At 28.9% G+C, this 23,721-nt stretch overlaps 1 protein-coding gene across 2 annotated transcripts; it reads right to left on the bottom strand.

The window, feature by feature from the left end:
* Positions 1 to 9,468: 9,468 nt before the first annotated feature.
* On the bottom strand, positions 9,469 to 19,549 carry LOC120089220 (uncharacterized). 2 transcript variants are annotated; one of them, XM_039046630.2, is made up of 4 exons: positions 18,755 to 19,549; positions 15,670 to 15,756; positions 11,253 to 11,320; positions 9,469 to 9,767 (listed from the first exon to the last, which is right to left on the bottom strand). In XM_039046630.2, the coding sequence occupies exons 1-4, from the start codon at positions 19,376 to 19,378 to the stop codon at positions 9,638 to 9,640; spliced, it is 909 nt and encodes a 302-aa protein (XP_038902558.1). In that variant the 5' UTR covers positions 19,379 to 19,549; the 3' UTR covers positions 9,469 to 9,637. The 2 variants fall into 2 exon arrangements, with proteins under 2 accessions (XP_038902558.1, XP_090161877.1); XM_090305751.1 differs by lacking the exon at positions 15,670 to 15,756 and having other exon boundaries at positions 18,755 to 19,517.
* Between the last annotated feature and the right edge of the window lie 4,172 nt (positions 19,550 to 23,721).

Genomic DNA, 23,721 nt, shown 5'->3' with positions numbered 1-23,721 from the left:
TGAAAATCATCTAGACACCAAACTTGAAACATTTTTGAAACATGGTATAGAAGATATTATAGAGTGTCAAATATGAGAGTTATCAGATAACGAGAAGATAACATAGAGTAATAAAACCTAAGATGTCATGTATAGCTGATCAATTAAGATAGGTAAAGAGTTAAAGAAATTGAAAGAACAAACCGAACCTAGTTGCACTAGAATCTACATGAGTATGTTCAACAAAGCACAACAAGAAGCTTACGTTGTAACTTACATGGGTGTCATACATATTCCCTCAAGATCAGCTAAAGTAATAACTTTTAACTAACTTATATAGAACAGCAAGAAACAATTCTTAGTATAGAATTTAGCTATCTGTCAAAAAGAAAAGAACGAATATTTGCTTCATCTTCAATATAGAAGACAAAGCATTATAATAAACTACAAGTATGATTTCTTAATAAGTTTGAAAAATTGAAGCTAATCACCTTCAAACTTAGCTTCATGACAAATTTATCTTAGAAAAGCAACACTCTAATAACAAAAATAAAAAAAACACTCAGTATTAAATTTCTCACCATGGCAACAAGTTGAGAATAAATTTGTCATCAGATCAATACCTTTTGCCTTAACTTTGTTGTGACTCCCTTGTTCCTTTGACCTATGTTATATTGGAGATCTTAAAGTTAACTAGTAACATACTAAATTTCAAAGACCAGTATCAAGCAACATCAAAAGAACTTAAGTTCTTCAAAAATGAAAGAATTAACTTCTCTAGGTAACACTAAGTAGACAATTTATCTTTCATACCTTGATTAAATCTATAGGCAAATGGATTTTTACTCAGACATATGTAGCTTCCCTAATATAAATATTGTATCTGGCACATCTACCACTAAAACACAGTAGCTGCTAACAAAATTACTCCTCAACTAAAGAAATGCAAACCACGTTAGAAGTGCATAATGTTCACAGGAATAGATATATATAAAGGAGCAATCAAGTTTCCATAAAAATGCATTTCGATTTGATTTCACAAACTTCCCTTATAATATATGTTTTATAACCAATAAACATATACATTTTCTCTTACTTCTCCACGCTAAAAAAACAATTATTTACATATATGTAGATCATAAATGAATAGAGAAACCAAAGTTGGTGCTAATAACCCAAGGGCAGCAAATAAAGAGACACTACCAAAGAATGTCTAAAAACTTAACCAATAGTATATTCTTAGAAAAGTCCCATTGATCAAGACATACTCAATTCAAACAACACTCTTGAAGCAAAATTAATAAATACAGAGGGAAATCAATACAAACACCTCTCCTGCTCTCTATTACTTGACTTAAAACTAAATACCACAAACTTTGATATGTTAAACATAGCCTATATTTCCACAAACTTTGGCGAATCAACAACATAGCAATACGATGATAAGAAAGTGCAAATTAACAACATTTAGTAAGAGCATGGTGTTACTCTGATGGGCTTTGAAATTACTAAAGAACAATGGATTGATTTGGGCTTTGCAAAAGAAAAAATAGACCCGAAGAGGAAAACCACTTACTGCAGTTGGAAGCTAAGACCTTGTGCTAAAAGCACAATCTACGTTAAGGAAGGTCTTGACCTTACATGTTGACGATCGGATTTAATTACCAGCACTCACTGAAAATGAATTCATTTGAATGACTAACAAAAGTTTACTCTTTTCTTTTAGATGCAAAACGAAAGAGAAAAAGAAAAAAGAGGAGGAGCTGCCGAAATGCTCAAGAATGGAGATTGAGTTGAAGTACTAGTGCAAGAAGATGAAGTAGATGAAGAGAAAAGCAAAGACACCAAGGATTAACGTGGTTCGGCCCAAAATAGCCTACATCCACGAAGAGAAGCTGATCATTAAGAGATTGAGAGTTTTTTTTTTTTTACTTTACATATGAGCATCTTTTCTTTTGTTCTTTTTTATGTATTTTTCTGAGTACACAAGTAAAGATTACAAAAATATTTATAGACAGTTCTATGTATAACTGAATCAACAAACTTTGAAGTTGATTTCATCTTTTTTTATTGACACATGGATTGTGAATTGATGATTTTTGGACTATTTCCTAATCTTAATAATTTTCCAATTTTCCAATCCACTCTATTAAATAATTTAATGGGCACAAAGGAACATGGATTGTGAATTGATGATTATTCATTTGATAAAGAAGAATATCAAGTTTATGAAAACCAAAACTAGGTAAAATGAAGTTCATGACCAAGATCAAAGACCTCAAATACGTTTAATTACTTGAATTCAAAACGACTATTTGAAATAAAATTATTCAAGCCAACATAACAACTACTTATTTAATTCATAACTCAAAAAACATGATAAATAACATCTAGTTTCAAATTTTAATTCAATTAGAAAGAGATAAAAGAGAACAAAGGTGACACTAATGGACATACCAGACAACAAAAGAATAATCAGTACTAGTTCAAGTGGTGATCTAGCTCATAGTCAATCATGTACCACTAACAAAGGTAAATCTGATTCAAATATCAATATTGATTGAATATTCATAACAACTTGTAGTTATGAAATTGTGTGAAGATTTAGCTTAAAAGATTTATGGGAAGCAAAATAGCAAACATGGATCTCAAATTTTCTATCAACATCAAGATCCTATTTCAAATCAACTATAGAAATGAAATTCACCTCAAAAGTACATCAAAACCTCAGTGTTGCTCTCAAATCAACAAACCAATTTAAGAAGTAGAAGAGTAGAATTCAAATGGTTAACCTGATTTTTCCATCTCGACTTGGAGAATTGTTATTGGATTGAAATTTTAAATAACCCTAATAGCTTAAAGAACGAAATTTTAGTAAATATTCACTTTTAAGAATTGTTATTGAAGGATTGAAAGTTTATTAACATACTTTAAGAATTAATGGGTGGTTACTCACACAACTATCAAAGAATAAGAAAGACTTTTTCTTTTTTAAAAAAAAAAAAAAAAAAAAAAAAAAAAACTTCAAAAAAGACTGAACTTTGTTTCATTGACAACGTTAAAATTGACATACTGCAACAGGGGTGCCAAAATGCTCTTATTCTCAATCAAGATTGAATAATCAACTAAAATGTAAAAAAACCCAACATAAGGACAAATATGCTCAATTGCAATATCTAAATTCAAACCAACCCATCCCACATACCACGACTGCTTGTGAATGACTGAATACAATGGTTCTGTTTATCATTTCTAAGAATTTTATGTCATCACTCATTTAAAACAACCAAACATCCACGCTTTTAAGGAAAAATCAAAGGCCAAGTAACCATACTAGATGAAAAAAGATGAAGACTTACATGTTAAAGAAACCCTGACATTTCACGTCTTCCATTCGGAATTCACAGAACGACTCAAACACCATTATTATAGAAAAGATCAAATCAAACAACGGTAAAGGATTAACACGAATTGACATACCATGAAGAATGAGTTGGGCAACTGTATGAGATGCTTAAGCTTGTGCCTTCTCTTCTTAGGTGCAGCTGAAGGATTGAGCTAATCGATGTCATTTTGAAGAATCTATCAATAGCGCAAAAGAAAGTGAAATCAGTTGGATCTGAATATCAAAACATAGCAGGGAAATTTGGAGTTTACGATGATTAGGAAGGAACTGTGTAGGTCATGAACCCTAAAATCCCAATGACAGTTCATGAGAGAATGAGGATGGTGGGATGAATGGGAAGAAAGAGGTCAAAGAATAAGAGGGACCTGACACTGTTGTTGTTCAAGAACTCGTCAACCTGTGGCTATGTGTATAAAAGATTGGTGCTTACATTTTTTCGCTGAGTATCATCTCTACTGTCGCTAATGGAGAAGCTACCCACATTGTTGTTTAGAGGTTGTATGCACGTCTATGGGGGAAGAATTGAAAAAGAATGCAGAGAAAATGAGAGGGAAAAGTGACGGGGTGAAGCTGGAGAAAGAAAGAAAATAAAAGTGAGGAGAAATGAGGGGAAAGAAAAATTAGAGAAGAAAAATGATGGGGAAAATCTGGAGAAGAGAGGAAAAAGAAAAATGAGAAGAGAGAGAGGGAGGAAAGTGGGCACTTGACATAGCAAACTCTTTTGGATTTCATTCATAGCATTATTATAGAAATGCTATAATAAAATGTTATAGAAAGACAGATCTGTTGTAGTGAGCACTTGACATAGCAAACTCTTAGATACTTTTCTAAGAGAGTTTTCATATTTGTGAAGGAGTGTTACATCTTTGAGTGAAATACGTAAGGAAGTGATTGTAAGGTACAATTCTTCTTTATGCTACCTTTTTTCTTTTTTGTAGCCATGTAGATACAAAGAAGAGCTCCAAAAAATGAATGTTGACCAAAACATGCCACTATTATTCTTGGGTAGTTTTTCAAATCCAAAGGAAAATCTTCTTTGGGAGGAGGAAATTGGTTACACATTTGATCACATTACTATAGTGAAAAAGGAAAGATAAAACCTATTGTTCCTATACTTGAAGATTATGCACTAACATGGTGGAATAATATGTTATAGAAAAGGAAGAATAAAAATCAAGAAATGTCCTCATGAAAAGAAATTAAACTTCTTATGAGGAAACATTTTGTTCCTAAGTCTTTTCACGGATTGGAAACTTTGAGACAAGGAACCAAAAGTATAGAAAAATACTGTGAAAAGAAGCTTTTGTTACTGAAGATTAATATGTGTGAGAATGGAGAAGCTATCATGGATCGATTCTACAACAAACTTAATGAGAAGATTATCGATATGCTTGCTGATTTGAGAAGAGACTCGACCTTGTGAGGATTTGGAAGAAATGTACGCATTGCCATCAAGATAAAAAGGCAATTCCAAAGAAGATCTTCATGGTACACTAAATCTAAGCCCAATTCCAATGCCAATAAATTAGTGGAAAAAATTAATTCATCTACCATATATGAGCAATTTGATAAGATAAAAAGTAGTGAAAAGAAACTTGTCAATGTTGTACCTATGCATAAAAATGGAGTTTTGCCTAGTAGGTCATCAAATAGTAAGGAATCACATGATTGTAATCTTACTACACTATTGAACCACTTTTTCCTAAAAAAAAAGCACGTGTGTGTAGTGGTGGGATAGCGAAAGTAAATGGTAGTGACCTTAAAACTAGGATACTTCGTGTTAATATTGCTAGTCTATTAGATCTCAAAGTAGCAATTGGTCCTGCTCTGTATCTGTTAATGTATACACATACTTAGTCTATGTAGTTAGAGAGTCTTTAGGTTGGTTGAGTCTTTCTAGAATCTATTTTTAGTCTCTTGATACTGTATTTATATCCCATACTTTTTGGTACAATATATCTTGGCAAAAATACATTGTCCACAGTTTCATTGCTTCCAAGATAATTATAATGTGATGTATGTGAGTTAGAAAGCAAAGGGTATGAGATCGGGACAAAAACATATGAGTAATGTCAGTCTATAGATAAAAATGAAAGAAAAGCCAAGAATATGAGTTCGAAAAGTTGTGAGGTTAGATCTTTCTTGTTTTCAAACCAAAACATTCAAGATCTTTTTAGCTAAAGAGATTATTTTCGAATGGGTGAGCTTCAACCATGTTTGTCTAGTTTTTGTTCTGAATTTTTGTAGGATGTTAAAGCATTGACTTCAAAGCAAAGTTCAAAGATTGACTCTAGCTCTCTTAATGGTCACAAATTGAATGAGGATTATTGAAAGGTCGATGTTCTTTCCAAACTAGAAAAAATGTAAGACAATGTCAATCTTTGACTTCTCGTGACTACAACGTTGTTTTACAAAGGAGATCATCCAAGAGAAGTCCAAAAAAAGTTACATCATTTCCTTCTCATGAATTTAAAACTGCTTTACAAGGCTTCAATTTGGATTCAAGGACGAATCCTTTGAAAAAAGGAAAGGATGATATGAATCGTCCAAGGCATCAAATTATTATTTATATTCTATTTTATAACTTGGATGTAATTTTTATATTTTACAATTTTATTCTTTCTATGATATTTTAAGTAGGGTGTTGTTGTCATTTTATTATGAACTATGATGTGGCATTAGGGTTTTCTTTGGAAGGCTATTAAAGTCTTGCCTTTAGGTTATTTTAGCAATTTACGACGTACTAAGTTTGGCCTTTGTGCTTCTTTCAAGATTAGCCAAGAGAGCTTTTTGAATTTTTACAATTCATATATTGGGTTGCATGCCAAAATCATTCAACTAAGATTGATTATCCTATCTTGGGTCAAAGAACTTGTTCTTTGTCTTGAGAGCTTTGATCTTAATGCAATCCATGTCTAACCTAATCCCTAGTGTTGAAATCGAGTTGAATGGGGAGTTTTAGTGATTGAGAATTAGGGGTTCCCATCCCAAAATTCTAAATCGCTAGCGTTTTTGTATCAGATACCTTCAACAACCTAGTATGGATGATGGCATAACTTTCAACCCCCGTCATTAAACCACCATCCATCTTTGTGGTTCTTACTCTTATAATTAACTAGAAATGTTATCAGTTTGATGTCAAAATAACATGTTCCTTCATTGGAACTCTATGTGAAGACGTGTTCATTGCTTGACCCAAGGATATGTTGATCTTGTTCATCCTTATCATGTCTTCAAACTTAATAAAACTCTTTTATTAGGAATTTGGAATTGATTTTTTTGTTTAAGGTTGCTTGGTTCATGTTGTTATATCTATCTTGTTGATTGTCTCAGAATTTGTCTCAAGAGATGTCTCTCAAGATGCTGATTCTGTAGATTATTTTTTTCTTATCTGAAATATTTTGCACTATTATTTCTTTGGGATGTTTTCCTTATTTATGATCTATTAAAATTTAAATAAGATTATTTTCCTTCCTTCTGATGTGTCTATTTAAGAGTAAGATGTTGTCTTACTAGGGTCACCGCTTTTGTGAAAAGGTGAAGTACGATTGTGTAGTGTGCCGAACAACAAAATCTCTGAGATTCAAGAGTTCGTATTGCAAGAAGTTTAATCTGTGTTCAGCAGCATATTGTCTTGTTGTTATTGGGTGATTTTTTAATCAATCTTGAGAAGAAATCCTTGACCCTAGGAAGAGCCTAAGGTATCATCTGTGTGTTATTTGTTCAATTAGTTGTTGGTGCTTTATTTATTATTTCTTGTGATTGCCAGGACTATCTATGAAATATTCCTATTTTGTTTAACGAATCACCTTAATTTCACCCTTTATGACTGAAACATACCTCTCATGACACTTCCTTGGCCTCCAGGTTCATCACACCTCCACGAGTCTTATTCTGTCACATTCCAAGTATGTTTAAGATCTTCCCACTCACCTTCATTTGCAGCATCTCAACCATGCCATGCCACTGCCTCGCATGTGGTTTCTAGCAAATAATTGCACCTTAATGGCAGTTCTCTATTGGCTAATCGTCTATTGCAACTTCCTCAGTATGCTCCATACTAGCTCGCCGAGTCATTGTCTTTATTGTCAACAAACTGAATCAATTCAAGACAAGCTCTCACAATAAATCATTGGCCGCAAGCCCTCCAACATATCCTCCAAGTACCTCCAGGACACTCATTCTCTTGGTATTATTATTCAACCTCCTTCACAACTCACTATCACAAGCTATTAGAATGTTGATTGGGCATCTTATTCTAATGATTGCAAATTAGTTGGTGGTGTTTGTTTCTTTCTCAGACATTTGTCGGTTTCCTGGTCTTTGAAGAAACGTGTTGTTGTCGCTCGCTCTAGCACTAAATCCGAGTATCGTGCTCTATCCCATGTAGCGTGCGAAATGATTTGTCTTCGATCTCTATTTGCTGAGCACTGTACGTTTTCCTCTCAAATTCATATTGACTACATGGCATGACAAAATTAGTACCGCCATCATTGTGTACCATCTCCATCTTCTATGCTCGCACAAAACATATCGAAGTAGATCCCTATTTCATTTGTGATCAGATCCTCGCTTATCATCTAGAGATTCATCACATTGTTGATTGTCTTTGAAAATCGTTATCACTAAGTCATCATCAATGTGATACACTCAGCCCTTTTATACCAAAATCCTGTTTGAGGGGGGCTAATAAGACATAAATCTTATGAGTCTTTTCTATGTTATTTTATATTTTCCCTGTTTCATTCCTATTATTAGTTTAGCTTTTAAAACCTTAGGTTATGTATTTGCAATCTCTCTCTTTATTTCTCTTCTATTGTATTCTTTATCTCATAACCTACTTAACCACGGAGTGGGTCTTTGTATCAACACAAGATAATACATAAAAGTAGTTGTTATCTCTCAATCAGTTTGAAAAATTAATCTTATGCATTAGGGTGATAATCTGTTCGATTTTGTCGATTTTAGGATTGATCAAGAACCAAATTTAACCAATCTATTATATAAATAATGGATCAAACCAATGTCTAATAAAAAACAACACCAATGGATTGGTTTTATTTAGATTGGTTTATTATCGGTTTGGTTCTCGATTTTTGGCATTTTCTCTTTTTCTTCCATTTTTTTTTAATTTTTATTTCCACTTTGTTTTGAATCGGTCTTTTTTGCTAATTTTAAATTAAAGTTGGGTCTATTCTTTTTTTTACTATATAAATTGAAATTTAACATTTTAATTTTTCTTCTTGCCACTTTTCTAAATAAAAGAACATACATGTTCGATAATAATTGATCTTTTATCTAAACATCAAATATACATGCACCATAATAATTAAAATATTAGAAAATTCCTAATAAAGAGTTTATTTTCAAGGGTATATATATATCATTAGTTCGGTTCGATTTTGATTGATTTTTCATTGTTTTCTCCCAATACAAACCAATATGTCTAATTTTATATTAAAAAACCAAAAGAAATTATTGGATCCATTTGGATTAGTTTGGATCTTCGGTTTTTTTATTTTTTTAGTGCACTCTCACCATCTTTTGGTACTTTTTCTTTGAGGAAAAATTCATTTTTAGTCCCTTAAGTTTTGACTATAATATCCATTTGGTCTTTAGATTTCAAACGGTTAATTTTCAATTGGTTAATTTAAAATTATTATGCTGAGGATTTTTTAATTAATTTTAATAATGACCAAAAATAATGAAACTGTTAATATAATTAATTGTTTTCAATTAATTAATAAAAAAATTAACTAAAGATAAACATTAATGAAAAGTTAATGACATGAGCATAAAATCTTAAACACTATGAACCACATGGAAACTAAACTCAGTTCAAGAACAAAAATGTAACATTTTGAAATCTAAGAGTCAAATAGAAATCAAACTTAAAACTCAGGAATAAAAGCATAACATTTACAAAACTCTGGGACGGAAAATGTATTTTACCATTTTCTTTTTTTAGTTGAAAAAAATGGGTGAAAGTTTGAAAATTGAACCTCAAACTTTTTTATGATTATAAACCTTAATCATAAGAACTATATTCGATCAACATTATTGTTATACTTGGCAACAAATGAAACAACCTAAATGAAGAAATACAATTATCTTAAAACGAACCGAAATATTTACATTACTAAATTCAGTTCATAGACAAAATATTTATTTAAGGAAACATAATTTAGACTAGAAAAGTAGCATAGAACATAAATGAAGTACAAATAAGTGAATGTTTATATTTGATCATATTTAGGGTTTGCCTTCCAACAAGGAATGAAGAAAGTTTTGAAGGCATTTGTTATAGATGAATGGGCGCTCCAATGGTACAATATGACCAGCTTTTTCTATGCAATCCAATCTTGCTTTTCCTCCAAATTCCCTTTGTAATTTATGCACCAAATTATAATTTCAAGTTCAATATATCCAAATAATAATTAATGAAAATATCACATTTATTACTTTTCAACAATGAGATTGATAGGAATATTCAAACTTGGGTTGGATATAATTGGATTTCTACCAAATTTCTTGTTGAATAAGTTTGTTTGAGCAACCAAAATTGAAAGATTAGATTCTAAGAAGATCAAAGTCAAAGATAACAAATTATTTGATTGAGGTATTTACATAAATACCATGTTATTAAATTGTTTTTTTTTTATTTATAATATAGCAAGAAGTTTATCATGTTTAATAAAAAAATAATTTATGAGAAATTTGTATGAATGTCCTTGAAAATCACATCAAAATGAGATTTAACCCGGTTTCTCAAAATCAAGTTTTCTAACCTTACCTTTTCTCTCACTCTAGTTCCTTGCTCTCGCTTGTTTTTCCCGCCCTAGCTTTCGACGCACTCAATTTTCTGGATTTAACTTCTTACCCTCGCTTATTTTTCTTGCTCTCGCTCCCTAGTCTTGCTTATAATAAAATATTTGTATATGCAAGCAAAATGTTATATAATCTTACTTTCTAAATTCACGTCAAGTCTCATTACGCTACATTTTAGCTCATATTTTGTGCTATATATGTAACTAACTAAAATTTGAAAATATTGATTATAATTTATCCTATGGAAAATAGATTTAAGTAAGTTCATTCAAAAGATTAATTAAAAACCATTTAATGTTTTAGGTCTAAAAATAATTTAAATCTAGTTTTGGAAGATGACAAGTAATCAAATATAATTTATTTAAGGAAAATTATTTTAAATGACAAAATTGCTAAAAATATTTACAACTAATAGTAAATTATCAGAGTCTATTTGTGATAAACCGCAATAGACTACTATCTGTGTTTATTTGAGTCTATCACAAATAGACTGATATTTTGCTATAATTTATAAATATTTTTGTTAATTTTTCTATATTTGAAAACATCTCTTTATTTAAATATGTTTTAATTCAGCTTTATGAATTGAACTTTTGTTAAAGAAAAAAGAACCAAACCTAATCAATTAAAAGGTAAACTCAAGGTGGTTTGGTTGGATTTGTTTTGCACTATGGATTTGGTTGTCTTGAATATGTTAAAAGAAGAATATGTTTGGATTGACTAATGGAAAGAGTTTAAATAGAAATGAATATTAAAAAAATAAAATATTCATTTCTATTTAAACACTTTCGATAAAACTTAGTTAAAATACACTTCAAGAGTTATTTTGAGCAGTTGTCAAACACTTCATTTTTTTCAAAATAATTTATTTTTAAAATTAAACACTTAAAAAGTTAAACCAAACACACCCGAAGAAGAACCGATAAAATTGCCATTAATCAATTATATTTCTTCAATGATCAAAATAATTTTTAAAAAAATGGTGAACTTAATAAAGAAAAAAACAACTGAAATAAGAATTGAGAAAGAAAGAACTTACTCTATCATATTGTAAGCAATTTGCACATCAAACAAATTGTCGTTTCTCCCCCATATAACATGCAGCTTCTGTAATATAAATTGTGAAAATAAAAAAGGAGTGAATTATGAAGAAGATAATAATTTCATTCTAAAAGTTACATCGAATCTAGTTTAAAATCAAGGAGAGCTAAATTATAATAATAATAAAAAAAAATCCCTTACAGAACAAATTTTATACTTAATTGACTCAAAATAAAGATTACATCAATTTGACACAAATCTAAATATGTAAGAAGACATATCAGCCATTTTTTAAAGTTTAAAATTTTATTCGACCAATTTTTTTTTAGTATAATTGAGACGAATGATTCAAACTATGTGTCAATTGAATTATGCTCGTTTTGATTATTAGACTCTATTTTAAACATTTAGGGGTCATTTGGTTGGAGGATTTTCTATATGAGAATTGATACATATATAGAAAACCCATGTTTGTTTCACATGTTTCAAGACTTTACTTGAAATAAGTTATTATGAGACATCTTCATTTCCCACATACAAGAGATTTTTATTCCATTCCAAATTGTGGGCTTTCTCTTTTCCCTTATCCATCTATTATTTATTTTTTTATATAATTTCATTTAGAATATAGTTAATTATTTAATTAATTAGTATTAATTTAACAAAATTAATATAAATATTTATTTTAATACATCAATGATAATCTACCAAAATATTTACCTAACTTATTTTTACCATAAAAATTTATTAAATGAATGTAATTACTATTTTTACATAAACAAATCATTAATTAGCTAAGAAGACCTTAAATATATTTAATTAGTAAACTAGAACTAATTAAATTTAGGTGGTATGAACATTTATTTTCAATGATAATAATTACTTTTTTTTAATAATCAAACAATTATTTATTGAAATTAATTTTAATTTAATTTCATAAAACTTTTTTTAGTATTCTTTATTAACATACCATAATTTTATCTCATTTTTTACTTTTTATATAATGTATTATTTATTAAAATATATTTTCTTATATTATTTAATTAAAACTAAAATTACTAATGTTGAACTTAATTAATTATAAAAAATGATTAAGTATTATATTATAATTATATGGCGTTCATTTATTGATTAATTTTAATTGATTAAGAATCAATAATAATTTTTAATTATAAATTACTTAACTTTCAAATACTTATCATTAAATTTATTTTTTTAATTAATTAACTTTTATCAATATATTGAATGATATTTATTTTTTAATTAATTATTCTATTACAATTATATAAGATTATCATACTTAATTTCATAAATTAAATATACAAACATAAATTTTGTTCATAAAATTCTAATAATATTTTCCATGCACAACCAAACCCAGTCATCTTTGATTCCTAGATATCTTATTTCCAAAATTTCTTTATTCAGACATTTACAAAATCTTAAACCAAATCGACCTTCAGGACGTAGTTGTTTAACCAATTTTATCATTAATTTTTTGGCAGGCATTTAATATTCGAATTTCACTTTTTAAAATCTAAAATATTATTTTCTATAAAAATTTAAAACTCATTTAACAAGAATTTTCTAATACTCTCCGTACATGTATGATTTTTATGTCTAAGAATAAATAGTAAAAATACAATCTAATTATTAATTAATTATTACTATAAATTTTAATTAAATATTAAATATAAATATATGATTTAGACTTAATAAATCACAACTAATATATTTACGCTTAATATTTTATGTTACCTTAACGTTAATATAAAATTTTATTGTTAATTATTAGTATTCGAATTAATTTATATTTATTTAATTATTTTTCGTAACTAAATTAAATAATTTCATTAATTTTAATTAATGTTTAACATAAAATTAATTTGTTGTGTTTGATGCCACAAATCTTGTAAAGTCCTATAGTTTGTAAATGTCATGTATAAATTCATTGTTTATTTAATAAAATATATGATATTTTATTCTAACTTTTGTTGTATTAATCATAAATCAATAAACTAAGTTCCATAGTTATCTCGTAATTTAAACATGTATGTAGACACATATAGATGGATGATGTTTTAAGTGATAACCTAAATGGTCTGTAGTAGATGGATAAGACTGGATACCTTATCCTAGTGACACTACGAATATGACCCGCTTTGTAGATGTTACAATTATTGTAAAGTGCTACAAGTGATATGATTCTAATCATTTATGTGGAGACATGTGAGCGAGATATTCTATATAAAATGAGTTTGTATAAGACCAGACCACGAAATAAGTAGTCTCATTATATAACATCATTCTTAATAGAAACTTCCATTTTCATCAGGATGACCATAGGTAACACGATCTGAATCCTAAATGAGTTGTGAACTCCTGCCTATAAAGGCAGTCCTTTGATTTGTATGGGTGAGAGTGACCAAATCGTTGACTCAACATGCCTACCATTTTGGGAATTCGTCTATGGGAAGCTGGGAACACAACTACATATGATGGAATTCACTCATTTCCCAATGTTGGGGAAAGTAGATAAATTGTTCTCCTAAGGGCTGTTCCGGGCTTAACACAATGGCGCCACACCCTCTCCTAGCCTGAGAGGAGTTAGTCATGGTGGAACTATGATTTATTGTTCATTAGAGAAACCAATGGTACTTAAGAAGTCAGATGTAACTATAGGGGAAAAACGGTAAATTGACCTAGTTGTACTTACGAGCAATTTGTGAAAGGTCGTCATACTGTGGATTGGTTATGTCCAATGGACACAGAAATATCTCTATAGTGCAAAGAATGCAGCTGTCGGTCTTTAGTGGAGTGTCTGACAATTAAGGATGGTGAATAATTTAATTAAAAAGTTTAATTAATTATTCACGAACTATTGGAGCTTCAAGTTACAGGTCCATGAGGTCCCTTCGGTAGCTCATCGGATTTTATACGAATCAAATTTTGGATTAATTTGAATTGTTTAAATTAATTGAGGGAATTAATTATATATGATATAATTAAGTTTTTGTAATTGTATATGATATAATTACTATAATATATTTGATACATTATAATATAAAGAATTTATTAGAGGAATTAAATGTTTGAATATGATTTAAATGTTAATTATATGAATTAGATTCATATAATTAAAATTTAATGTAAATATGATTTATATTAAATACCATAAGGGAGAGAAAAGAAACTATAGGTTATATATTGTATATGATACAATATTAAAATATATGTTATGTGTTATATATGATATAACATATGATTGCATAATATATAATAAATCGGTTATTATATATATTTGTTATAATTTTAATTGTGAATTAAAATTATTTATTAATTATTTAATTTTAAATTAATTAAGGAGAGGGAGTTACAACTCCCTTCTCATCTTTTTCTCTCCACCACTCATGTAAGAAGTGGTAGAGGTCTTTCTTTCTTAAACCGACAAAAGAAAAAAAAAATGACAAAAAGAAAATTGCTCATTCATTCTCCCTCAATTCCAAAATACTCTAGAGTCCACACCTCCTAGATTCTCACTAGAAACTAGTGAGGACTCATTCGTGATAGTGTTTGAAGAACGTTTCGTAAGTTTTTCTAAACCTTTCTTGTTTAACTTTTTTGGCATAATATATGATTTAAATTTTCCCCAAATGCATGTACTGTAAAATTGTTTTCTTTTAAAAAAACGATTGAGACTTGGGATGCTTTGCTTCCGCTATGGTCCTCTTCACAGGGGTTCCTTCATAATTAATATAACAATATATTATATACTATATTAATTATTTTTTTATATTTAATTAAGTAATTATTTAGTTTTAGTTTCTTTATAGGAAATAAATAGGAAAATTGTTTTAAATGTCAAACTGTTGAAAATATTTTTCAATATAGTAAAATATCATAATCTATCAGTATTTATCAATAATAGATGATGTCATTTGCTATATTTGTAAATATTTTGGTTTATTTTTTATATTTGAAAACAACCCAAATAAATAAAAACAAAATATTTAACTTTAAGAAGTTAATTATCATATTCAAACACAAACATTAGTTATCTCTGATATTTAAAATCTAGACATTTAAATTTTAGATATTTAATACTCGTACCACGGAACAAATATCTACGATCCAAACAAGCAGGTTTCGATTAAATTTGTAATTAAATAAAAATTTAAATGGTAAAATTTGGAAACTTAATTAGTGTAATAAAAGGAATTTTTTTAGAATTTCGATGAGGTTATTAAAAAAAAAAAAAAAAAAAATCCTTCTATTTTCTATAATAAAAACTTTAATGGTAAAATTTGGAAACTTAATTAGTGTAATAAAAGGAAGGAAATTTTTTAGAATTTCGATGAGGTTATAAAAAAAAAATAATTTTCCTTCTATTTTCTATAATAAAAACTTTATAAAACCTGTGGATATTGAGAGATGATAACATCATCTGCAGCAACCAATTCTCGAAGGAGTTCTGCTCTTTCTTTTTTGTGCATAACCATGGCCTGCAATCACACCCATCATTTCTTTTAAAGTATAAAAATTATTAAATTATTTTTTTAGATGAATATTAAATTAATTTTTCCATCATAGTAAAAAAAGTTTTAAATCTATGTGCTGAGGCTGGCTCTAATAACTAGGGATGGCAACCTCATGGGTCTCCACCTTTTAGTTAATTTGGAGTCAGGATTACGTTCGTGTCATTTAATCTTTATAGTATAAAAAAAGTCATGAATCTAACGTTTGATTTTATGTTTAGTAAAAAGCTTATAAACACTAGTTTTTCTCGTTAACTTTCTACCTATATTTTAAACAATCAAGCAATGTTTTGAGTTTTAGAATTTAGCTAAGAATTATTCAAGGGTTACTTTGATAAAGGTGAAAAACATATCATAATTGTGAAATGAGTATATAAGCATATATTTCAAAAACAAAAAGTTGAAAATGAATTCATTACTAAACGGAACCTAGGTTAGAACTCGTATGATAACTATTTGGTTTTTGAAAGTTAAACTTGTTTCTTCTCAATTTCTTTCTATGATTTTCATCTTTTACTAATCTTTTTTTAGTAAAAGAGTTGAATTCTTAGTCAAATTCTAAAAAGTTTTAAGAATTATTGTTTTTAGTCTTCAAAACCTGACTTCGTTTTTTAAAATATAGATGGAAAATAGATAACAAAAGCAAAAAAGTTAGAGATGAAATGAGTGTTTTTAAGCTTACTTTTCAAAAACTAAAAACAAAAAATAATGGTTATCAAACAAGACCTTAATTACTATCACCTATAACACATACACGGCCAAATTTATTAACCGATTCAAAATTAATTAATCAAACAACTTTTAAATAATATAGTAGGGAAATTTGAATTGACTTTCTTAATGTTTAAAAAACTTTATTTTTCATTTGAAATACTTGTTAAGCAATTATAAAGTCAATCTACCGTATCTTAATGGACTAATCAAAAGTACAATCGTCTTAGATTAGATTTTTTTTTTTCTTTTGATAAAGTATTATAGTAGAAGTACTAAAAAGTCGTGAATTTACCAAAGCAAACATAATTCAATAATAATAAATATGTACTATCTTCTTAAAGTTAGAAGTTTGAATTCCCCTACCCCATTTGTTGTACTTAATTAAAAAGAAATGTTATAGAATCCAAAATTTTGACATACATTGTGTTTAATTTTTTTTTCTTTTTGGTCAATTTACTATTTTAGTTCTTCAACTTTCAAGTTTGCTTTAATTAACTTCTGAAAGTTTCTAATAAGTCTATAAACTTTTAATTTTGTACCTAATAGGATTTTGAACTTTAAATTTAGTGTCTAATATATTAACATCTTTTTAAAAGTTACCAATTTATTGTATAGAAAATTACGAGTCTAGGTCTTATTAGACACATAAAACTCAAATTTATGTCTAAGTTATTCGTAAACTTTTAAAAGTTTGTGAATTTATTAGATAAAATTGAAAATTTAGAAGCTTATTAAATTTTTTTTAAATATAGTAAATTTCTATTAAAAATATTTTAAAATACCATTTTAGTAATTATTTGTTCAATTTTAATCTTAGTAATTTTCATACCAGAAATAAAACATGTTTACAAATCTTGGCAATATGTTTACAAATGTTGGATTTAATTTTTGCTTTACTTATTCATTAAATAAAATTATATTCATTTGACCTTTTTTTAAAAAGTTTTATAATTGTCATTTTTTTTTTCAAATGTATACAATGCTAATCGAAACTTTAAAAATGGTAACTGCTAAAAAAATCACATTAGAAAAAAAAAATTGTTTTCAATATATATAATTTCTCTTTACAAACCCATTTCATTTTTATTTTTGTCAATCTTTTTAAGAGCATTAATAATATTTATAAACAAATTACTAAATATTCTAAAGATTGTAACGGTTATGTTTAAATGCATTTTAAATTTACGTTTATTTATTATTGAAATAGTTGTTGCATCTAATTCTTAATAATTTTTTTAAAATAAAGTTTTTGAAAAAAAAAAAAGGGAAAATTCCCCATAAGGATTAAAATCATTAAAATAAAAAGAAAACAAACCTAACTTCTTCGGCCACTAAAAAATACCGTTGAGTTAGAGAAAAAAAAGAAAAAAAACCAAGCCTAACTTTTTAAAACCGAAACAAAAAATAAGCTCGTTCGGTAATCATTTAATGTTTTGGTTTTGTTTTTAAAAATTAAATCTATTTTATCTAGATTTTTTACAATAAATTACAAATTTATTAAGTACAATGGCTAAATTTAAAAAACAAAATCAACTTTTTGAAAGTTATCTTTTCTAATTCTCATCGTATTCGTAGCGTCCGCGTGTAAGGCGAAAGCCCCCTAATTTTTTAAACTATTGATTAAAAGTGATAACAAAAAAATAAATTTGGATGTGGAAATAGTGTACATAGGCTTAATTTTAAAAATAAAAATAAAAAATAAAATGGTTACCAAATAGAGCCTAAATTGTTAAGACTCCGTCTCATAACCATTTTATCTTTTATTTTTTATTTTTAAAAAATTATTTATTTTTTTTGTCAGTTTCTTACCATAATTTGTATCTTACTTAAATACAAGTATAGTATTCTTAGTCAGATTTCAAAAATTAAATAAATTTTTAAAAACTATGACTCGATGGGTAACCATTTAGTTTTTTATTTTTTTAAAAAAATTAAAAACATAGGCACCATTTTCACTTCTAAATTTATTTATTTGTTATTTACATTTTATTAATGGTTTAGAAAACCAAACTAAAATTTGAAAATTAAAAAATAGTTTTTAAAATTTTATTTTTAAAAAAAAAAAAGAGAATTGATTGCCGAATCGGTTTTTTTTTTTTTTTTTTTTTTTTTTTTTTTTAAAATTTAGTTTAATTTTATAATATTGATAAAAAGTAGATAAAAAATATTAAAAATTCGAGATAAAAAAAATCTATTAGCTTCATTTTCAAAACCGACGAAACAAATGGGCATAAATGATTATTATACATACCTCCAAATAATGTTTGAAAATCCAACGTGGAACCCGCGGAAATTTAAAGGAAGCGATTTCAAGAAGCGATTTCACACCCTCCGCCGACTCCGGAATCAAATATTCCGACCAACTCTTAAACCCAATTTTTTCCAGAGACTCACGGCTGATCGACTCCATCAACACCGTCGGCGCCGCCGTAACCACCATAGCCTCCACCAATTCCGGATACATCTCCGCCATCCTAAACCCCACCATCGCCCCATAGCTAAACCCCACCAAAACGCACCCCCTCTCCACGCCCAGCTTCCTCAGCCCCTCCGCCACACACTCCGCCTGAAACTCCGGCGACCTGTCCGGCCGATCCGTCACAGACTCGCCGAAAAAGATGAAGTCCGGTACATAAACGGCGTATTTTTTGGCCAAATTCAGGACTTGAAATTGCCACGTCATAATGGCATTGGCGGCGAATCCGTGGAGGAGAAGCAGAGGAGGATGATTTTGGTGGATTTTGTTTGGGTTTCCGGCCGGAACCCAGAAATTCATGGTGGTTCCCGGTTTGATCTGGACCTGTACCGGTCTGACTCCGGCCGCTTTCATTACCCAGCGAACAACCCGGTCGTAGATGTGGAAGATGTTGACCATGGATGAATTCTCTGGAATTCAGAAGTTTTGATTTTTTTTTTTTTTTTTTCTTGTGTATTCAAAGAATTCTCAAATGAGGAATTTTGGAAGAGGAAGAAACTACAGAGAAATAGTCAAGAAAACAAATGGTTTGGGTTGAGCATTTAACAAACTTTGATGACACGTGTAAAATAGGTGTCCTATGATGAAATTGAACAATTGGACAATTGTGTGTAAAAAAAATTGCACAAAAGTATCTAGTAGTATCGTAATTATTCTTTTAATAGTAATAGATTCCACCTTATTTTTAATTTGATGTTGACATGACAATCACTTAAATGGAAGTAGTATTCATATTATCGTAGTGTAGAATCATTTCCCACGATATCAAGAAAAAGATGTCATCTTACTAAAATATGTAAACTCTGCTCGTGTCTCAAATCACATTATGTAAATCGAAAGAAGAAGCCTACTTAGTGGCAGAGCCAAGAATTTTGTATAGGAACAGTATTTAATTAAAAAAATTGCAAGAAAAATGTAAAAAAATAAAATATTTATAGCTCCATAAATAAATTAATTCAATACATTTTACAACTGTCTTCTACGAGTTTTCATGTTTTGAAATTGGTCCAAATTTCTTGAATTGAAAAATATGATTATGAGCAGATAAGGACATTATTGTAAATATGCTTTACGAACTTGATCTTAAATATTATCATTATATTTATAAATCTTAGTTCTTAAATTAGGATGATCTACACGTAGTTCTTCTAAATTGATTTCTATTTAAGATTTATCATAATCAGAAGTAAGTTTTTTTGTTTTTTGTTTTTTAAGATGATGACTATGTGGTTTTTATTATTATTTTTCTTTTAAAATATCTCTTTACATAAATATAGACCCTGCAAAAGTGTTATCGATAAAAGTAATATGATTTATTACATAGATTTAAAAGTATGAAAATTAAAAAGATTAAGAAAAATTTGAAAGTTATTTGTGAATGGTATGATTCGTATATCAAGAAATGAGAAAACTACCTTGTAGTTTAACTCTGAAATTATTTAAAATAAATATACACTAGGTAATACAAATTAAAAAGTAAGTAAAAAGAAAAAAGTTAACAATATATTTTCAATAGAATGTTGTCGAGATATGAGAGTGAAAATTTAGGTTGAAAAATTTATCTATGATAAAATATGTACATAAACAAGATTTGAACACCCATTACCTTGACAATCAAAGTTGTGCCCTTTACCGCTATAACACACTCAAATTTCTAAAAGATAGTAAGTCAAGGGGTAAAAAGCCTCTACATGGCTCCGTCGATGAGCGTACTCATCTATTAACTCCTCTCATAGATCAACCAAGAGCTCTGTCGTCACTCCTTATAGTTACGTGTTGTATTCAAGATTTGAAATGTCGATGTTGATGAAAATATCGAGGTCTGATTTTATGAAAATATTGATGAAAATTTCAAGAAACTTTATGGACATGAATGGAAATAAATGGAAATTCTTATAATGAATTCATGAAATTTTGATTGTGACTTAATTAGACTATAATTAACCATTTTTAATCATCATTTTTATAAAACAAGACAATGGTTAGATATATTTTGCAAATGTCAATGGGATACCTGAAATTTAAAAAAGAAGTACAAAAATAATTACAAAATAATATCAAATATCGAACAATTATAAATTTGAAGGAGACATAAAATATTGAAATATTTGTATACAAAATAATTATAAATTATTTATTATAATATGTACCATAAAAAATAAAATAACCTTTAATGTTAACTTAAATAGTGAAAATTAAAGTAAATTAGAAGCTAAAACTCCTAGTTTAAGAAGTAACTTTGAGAGAATTTGATAAAAATGAGAGAGAACTTGAGAGAATTGGAAGGAATTTGAGAGTACAAGATAGGATTCCATTGAGGTGTGAAAAGTGAAAATAGAAGGATGGATATGTATAAGTGGTAAACAATAATAAAAAAAAAAAAAAAAAAAAAAAAACGAAATAGAAATCATACAACCAACAAGATTTCTTCCATAATCACAAATCTATTGACATGTTGTTTGATATTTTTGACATTTCGTTCAACATTTTTCAAAATATTGAAATCTCGAAGTTTTCATCGAAATAGAGGGAAAAATGAAATTCTCCAGGTTTGGTATGTCAACCTTGTTGACATCAAAATATCAAGTGATATTTCAAGATATTGCTCAAAATTTAACAATATGGTTGTATCCCAAGTTCAAACTATCAATTTCTATGGAAATATCAAGGTCTCGATTTTTTGTAAATATCATTGTCGATTGAAATTTCAGGAAATTCTATGAAAATTGATAGAAATTGTTATAATTAATTACTAAAATTTTGATTATGGCTAATTAGACTATACTTGAGCGTTTTTAATAATTATTTCTATAAAACAAGACAACATTTAGATGTATATTGTAAATATGTGTAAATGTCAATGCAAGAACAAAAATATAAAAAAGAAATGAAAAAGTAATTACAAAATAATATAAAGTTTATGAATAGTTTAAGGTAAAATGATGTGAAAATGAAAGTTTTGGATGGTAAACGAAACAAAAACTCACATCAATTAAATTTTGAGGTGAAATGATGTTAAAATTTAATGGAAAAAGTTTGAATAAGATTAAAAATAAATATAGACTCTTTTTCGTGGGTTTTTTTTTTTCAAATTCAATTTCATTAAAAATGAAAGTTTTGGATTGAAAATAAAGTTGAAATCAAGAAAAATTGGAAAATCGAAAAAGTAGCGCTTTTCGCACGAGGTTTCTAGAGAAACTTGTTTCGTGGAGTTGAACTTGTGTTTGTGTTGATTTGATGCGATGTGGTTCGATCTCTAACACTTGATTCCCTAATTCTCTCTTGGTTGAATGCCTACACTTGGAATTTGAATTCATCTTGACCTCTATAAATAGGGCTCACCACATACATCTTTTTTATTCTCTTCCCCTCCTACTCTATTCTCCTCATTTTCTTTCTTATTTTTCTTTCTTCTTTCTTCTCTCTTTTTTTTTTTCTTTTCTTTTTTTTTTTTTTACGTTTTTTCCTTTTTCCTTTTTTTCTTGTTCCACATTTTTCCCTTTTTCTTTTTTTTTCTTTTAATAATCTTTTTTTTCTCATATTTTTTTTTTTTAAGAATCATACTTTTTTGTATATCCCTTGTGGATATATCCTTGAATATTTGACTTGCTTGTCTCCTTGCAATGAGATCGCCATCAAAGTTGCTCATAACCGATTAAACTCTAGATACAACCTTATGTGGATGATTATGTGACTAGTTTCGCCAACAACAATTTGACTCTTTCTAAATACAATCCCTATGTGGGTGACTGTGTAGCCTGTGTAGGGGTAGTGGTCAGCTTTGCCAACAACAATCTGATTCCTGATAGATGCAGGCCCTATGCAGGTGATTATGTAGCCTATTGGGGTGATCACTAATTTCACCAACAACAATCTGATTCCTGCTTACAGGGGTGGTCACTAATTTCACCAACAACGATCTGACTTCTGCTAAACACAATCCCTATGTGAGTGACTATGTAGCCTGCAGGGGAGGTCGCCAACTCCGCCAACAATGATCTAACTCTTATTAGACACAGGCCCTATGTGGGTGATTGTGTAGCCTGTAAGGGTGATCGCCAATTTCGCCAAAAATGATTTAGTTCTTGCTAGACACAACCTCTATATGGGTGACTGTGTAGCTTGCAAAGGTAGTCGCCAGCTTTGTCAACAACGATCCGACTCCTGTTAGACACAGGCTCTATGTGGGTGACTGTGTAGCCTGCAGAGGTGGTCACTAGCTATACCACATTTATTATATATTTATTCACTTAGGCAATTTATTACTTTCCTACTTTTTTTTTTTCTTTAACATGGAAAGTGACCCTCTCCTTTTTTGTTTTTTGTTTTTTTTTTTTGGGGGGGGGGGGGGAGAGTGGGGAAAGAATAGAACGGTTGGTAGTTCGGGGCTTTGATTTTAGCATTCCTCTTGTAAGCATGATCTTAATCTGCTACTTGAGGATTTTGTCGGCTTTGGCTTGAGCGTTCCGTCGGTTTCAAGCTCAGTGCTCCACCGGCTTTGATCTCAACGTTCCATTGGCTTCGATTTTAGTGCGCGACCTAAGGATTCTGTTGGATTTGACTTGATTCCTTGACTTGAATGTTTTTCGGTTTCAAGTTTAGTGTTCTACTAGTTTCGATTTCAACATTTCGTTGGTTTTGATTTTAGTGCACGACCTGAGGATTCCATCAGATTTGGCTTAAGTTCTTGTCTTGAGCGATCTATCAGTTTCAAGCTCAATGCTCTACTGGCTTTGATTTTC

The sequence above is a fragment of the Benincasa hispida genome, chromosome 10 (assembly GCF_027475165.1).
Source record: "Benincasa hispida cultivar pf3 chromosome 10, pf3_genome.v1.1, whole genome shotgun sequence".
Taxonomy (NCBI): domain Eukaryota; kingdom Viridiplantae; phylum Streptophyta; class Magnoliopsida; order Cucurbitales; family Cucurbitaceae; genus Benincasa; species Benincasa hispida.
The sequence above is the reverse complement of the archived record's forward strand: the minus strand, read 5'-3'. Positions and strand labels throughout refer to the sequence as shown.

Bases quoted from the DNA above. Each gene is read 5' to 3' on its own strand.
- LOC120089220 (XM_039046630.2), bottom strand. From the start codon at position 19,378: ATGGTCAACATCTTCCACATCTACGACCGGGTTGTTCGCTGGGTAATG. The intron at 11,321-15,669 runs GTTTTATAAAGT...TTTATATTACAG, and splicing joins TCATCTCTCAATATCCACAG to AAGCTGCATGTTATATGGGG. The intron at 9,768-11,252 runs GTAAGTTCTTTC...TAAATTACAAAG, and splicing joins ATTGCTTACAATATGATAGA to GGAATTTGGAGGAAAAGCAA.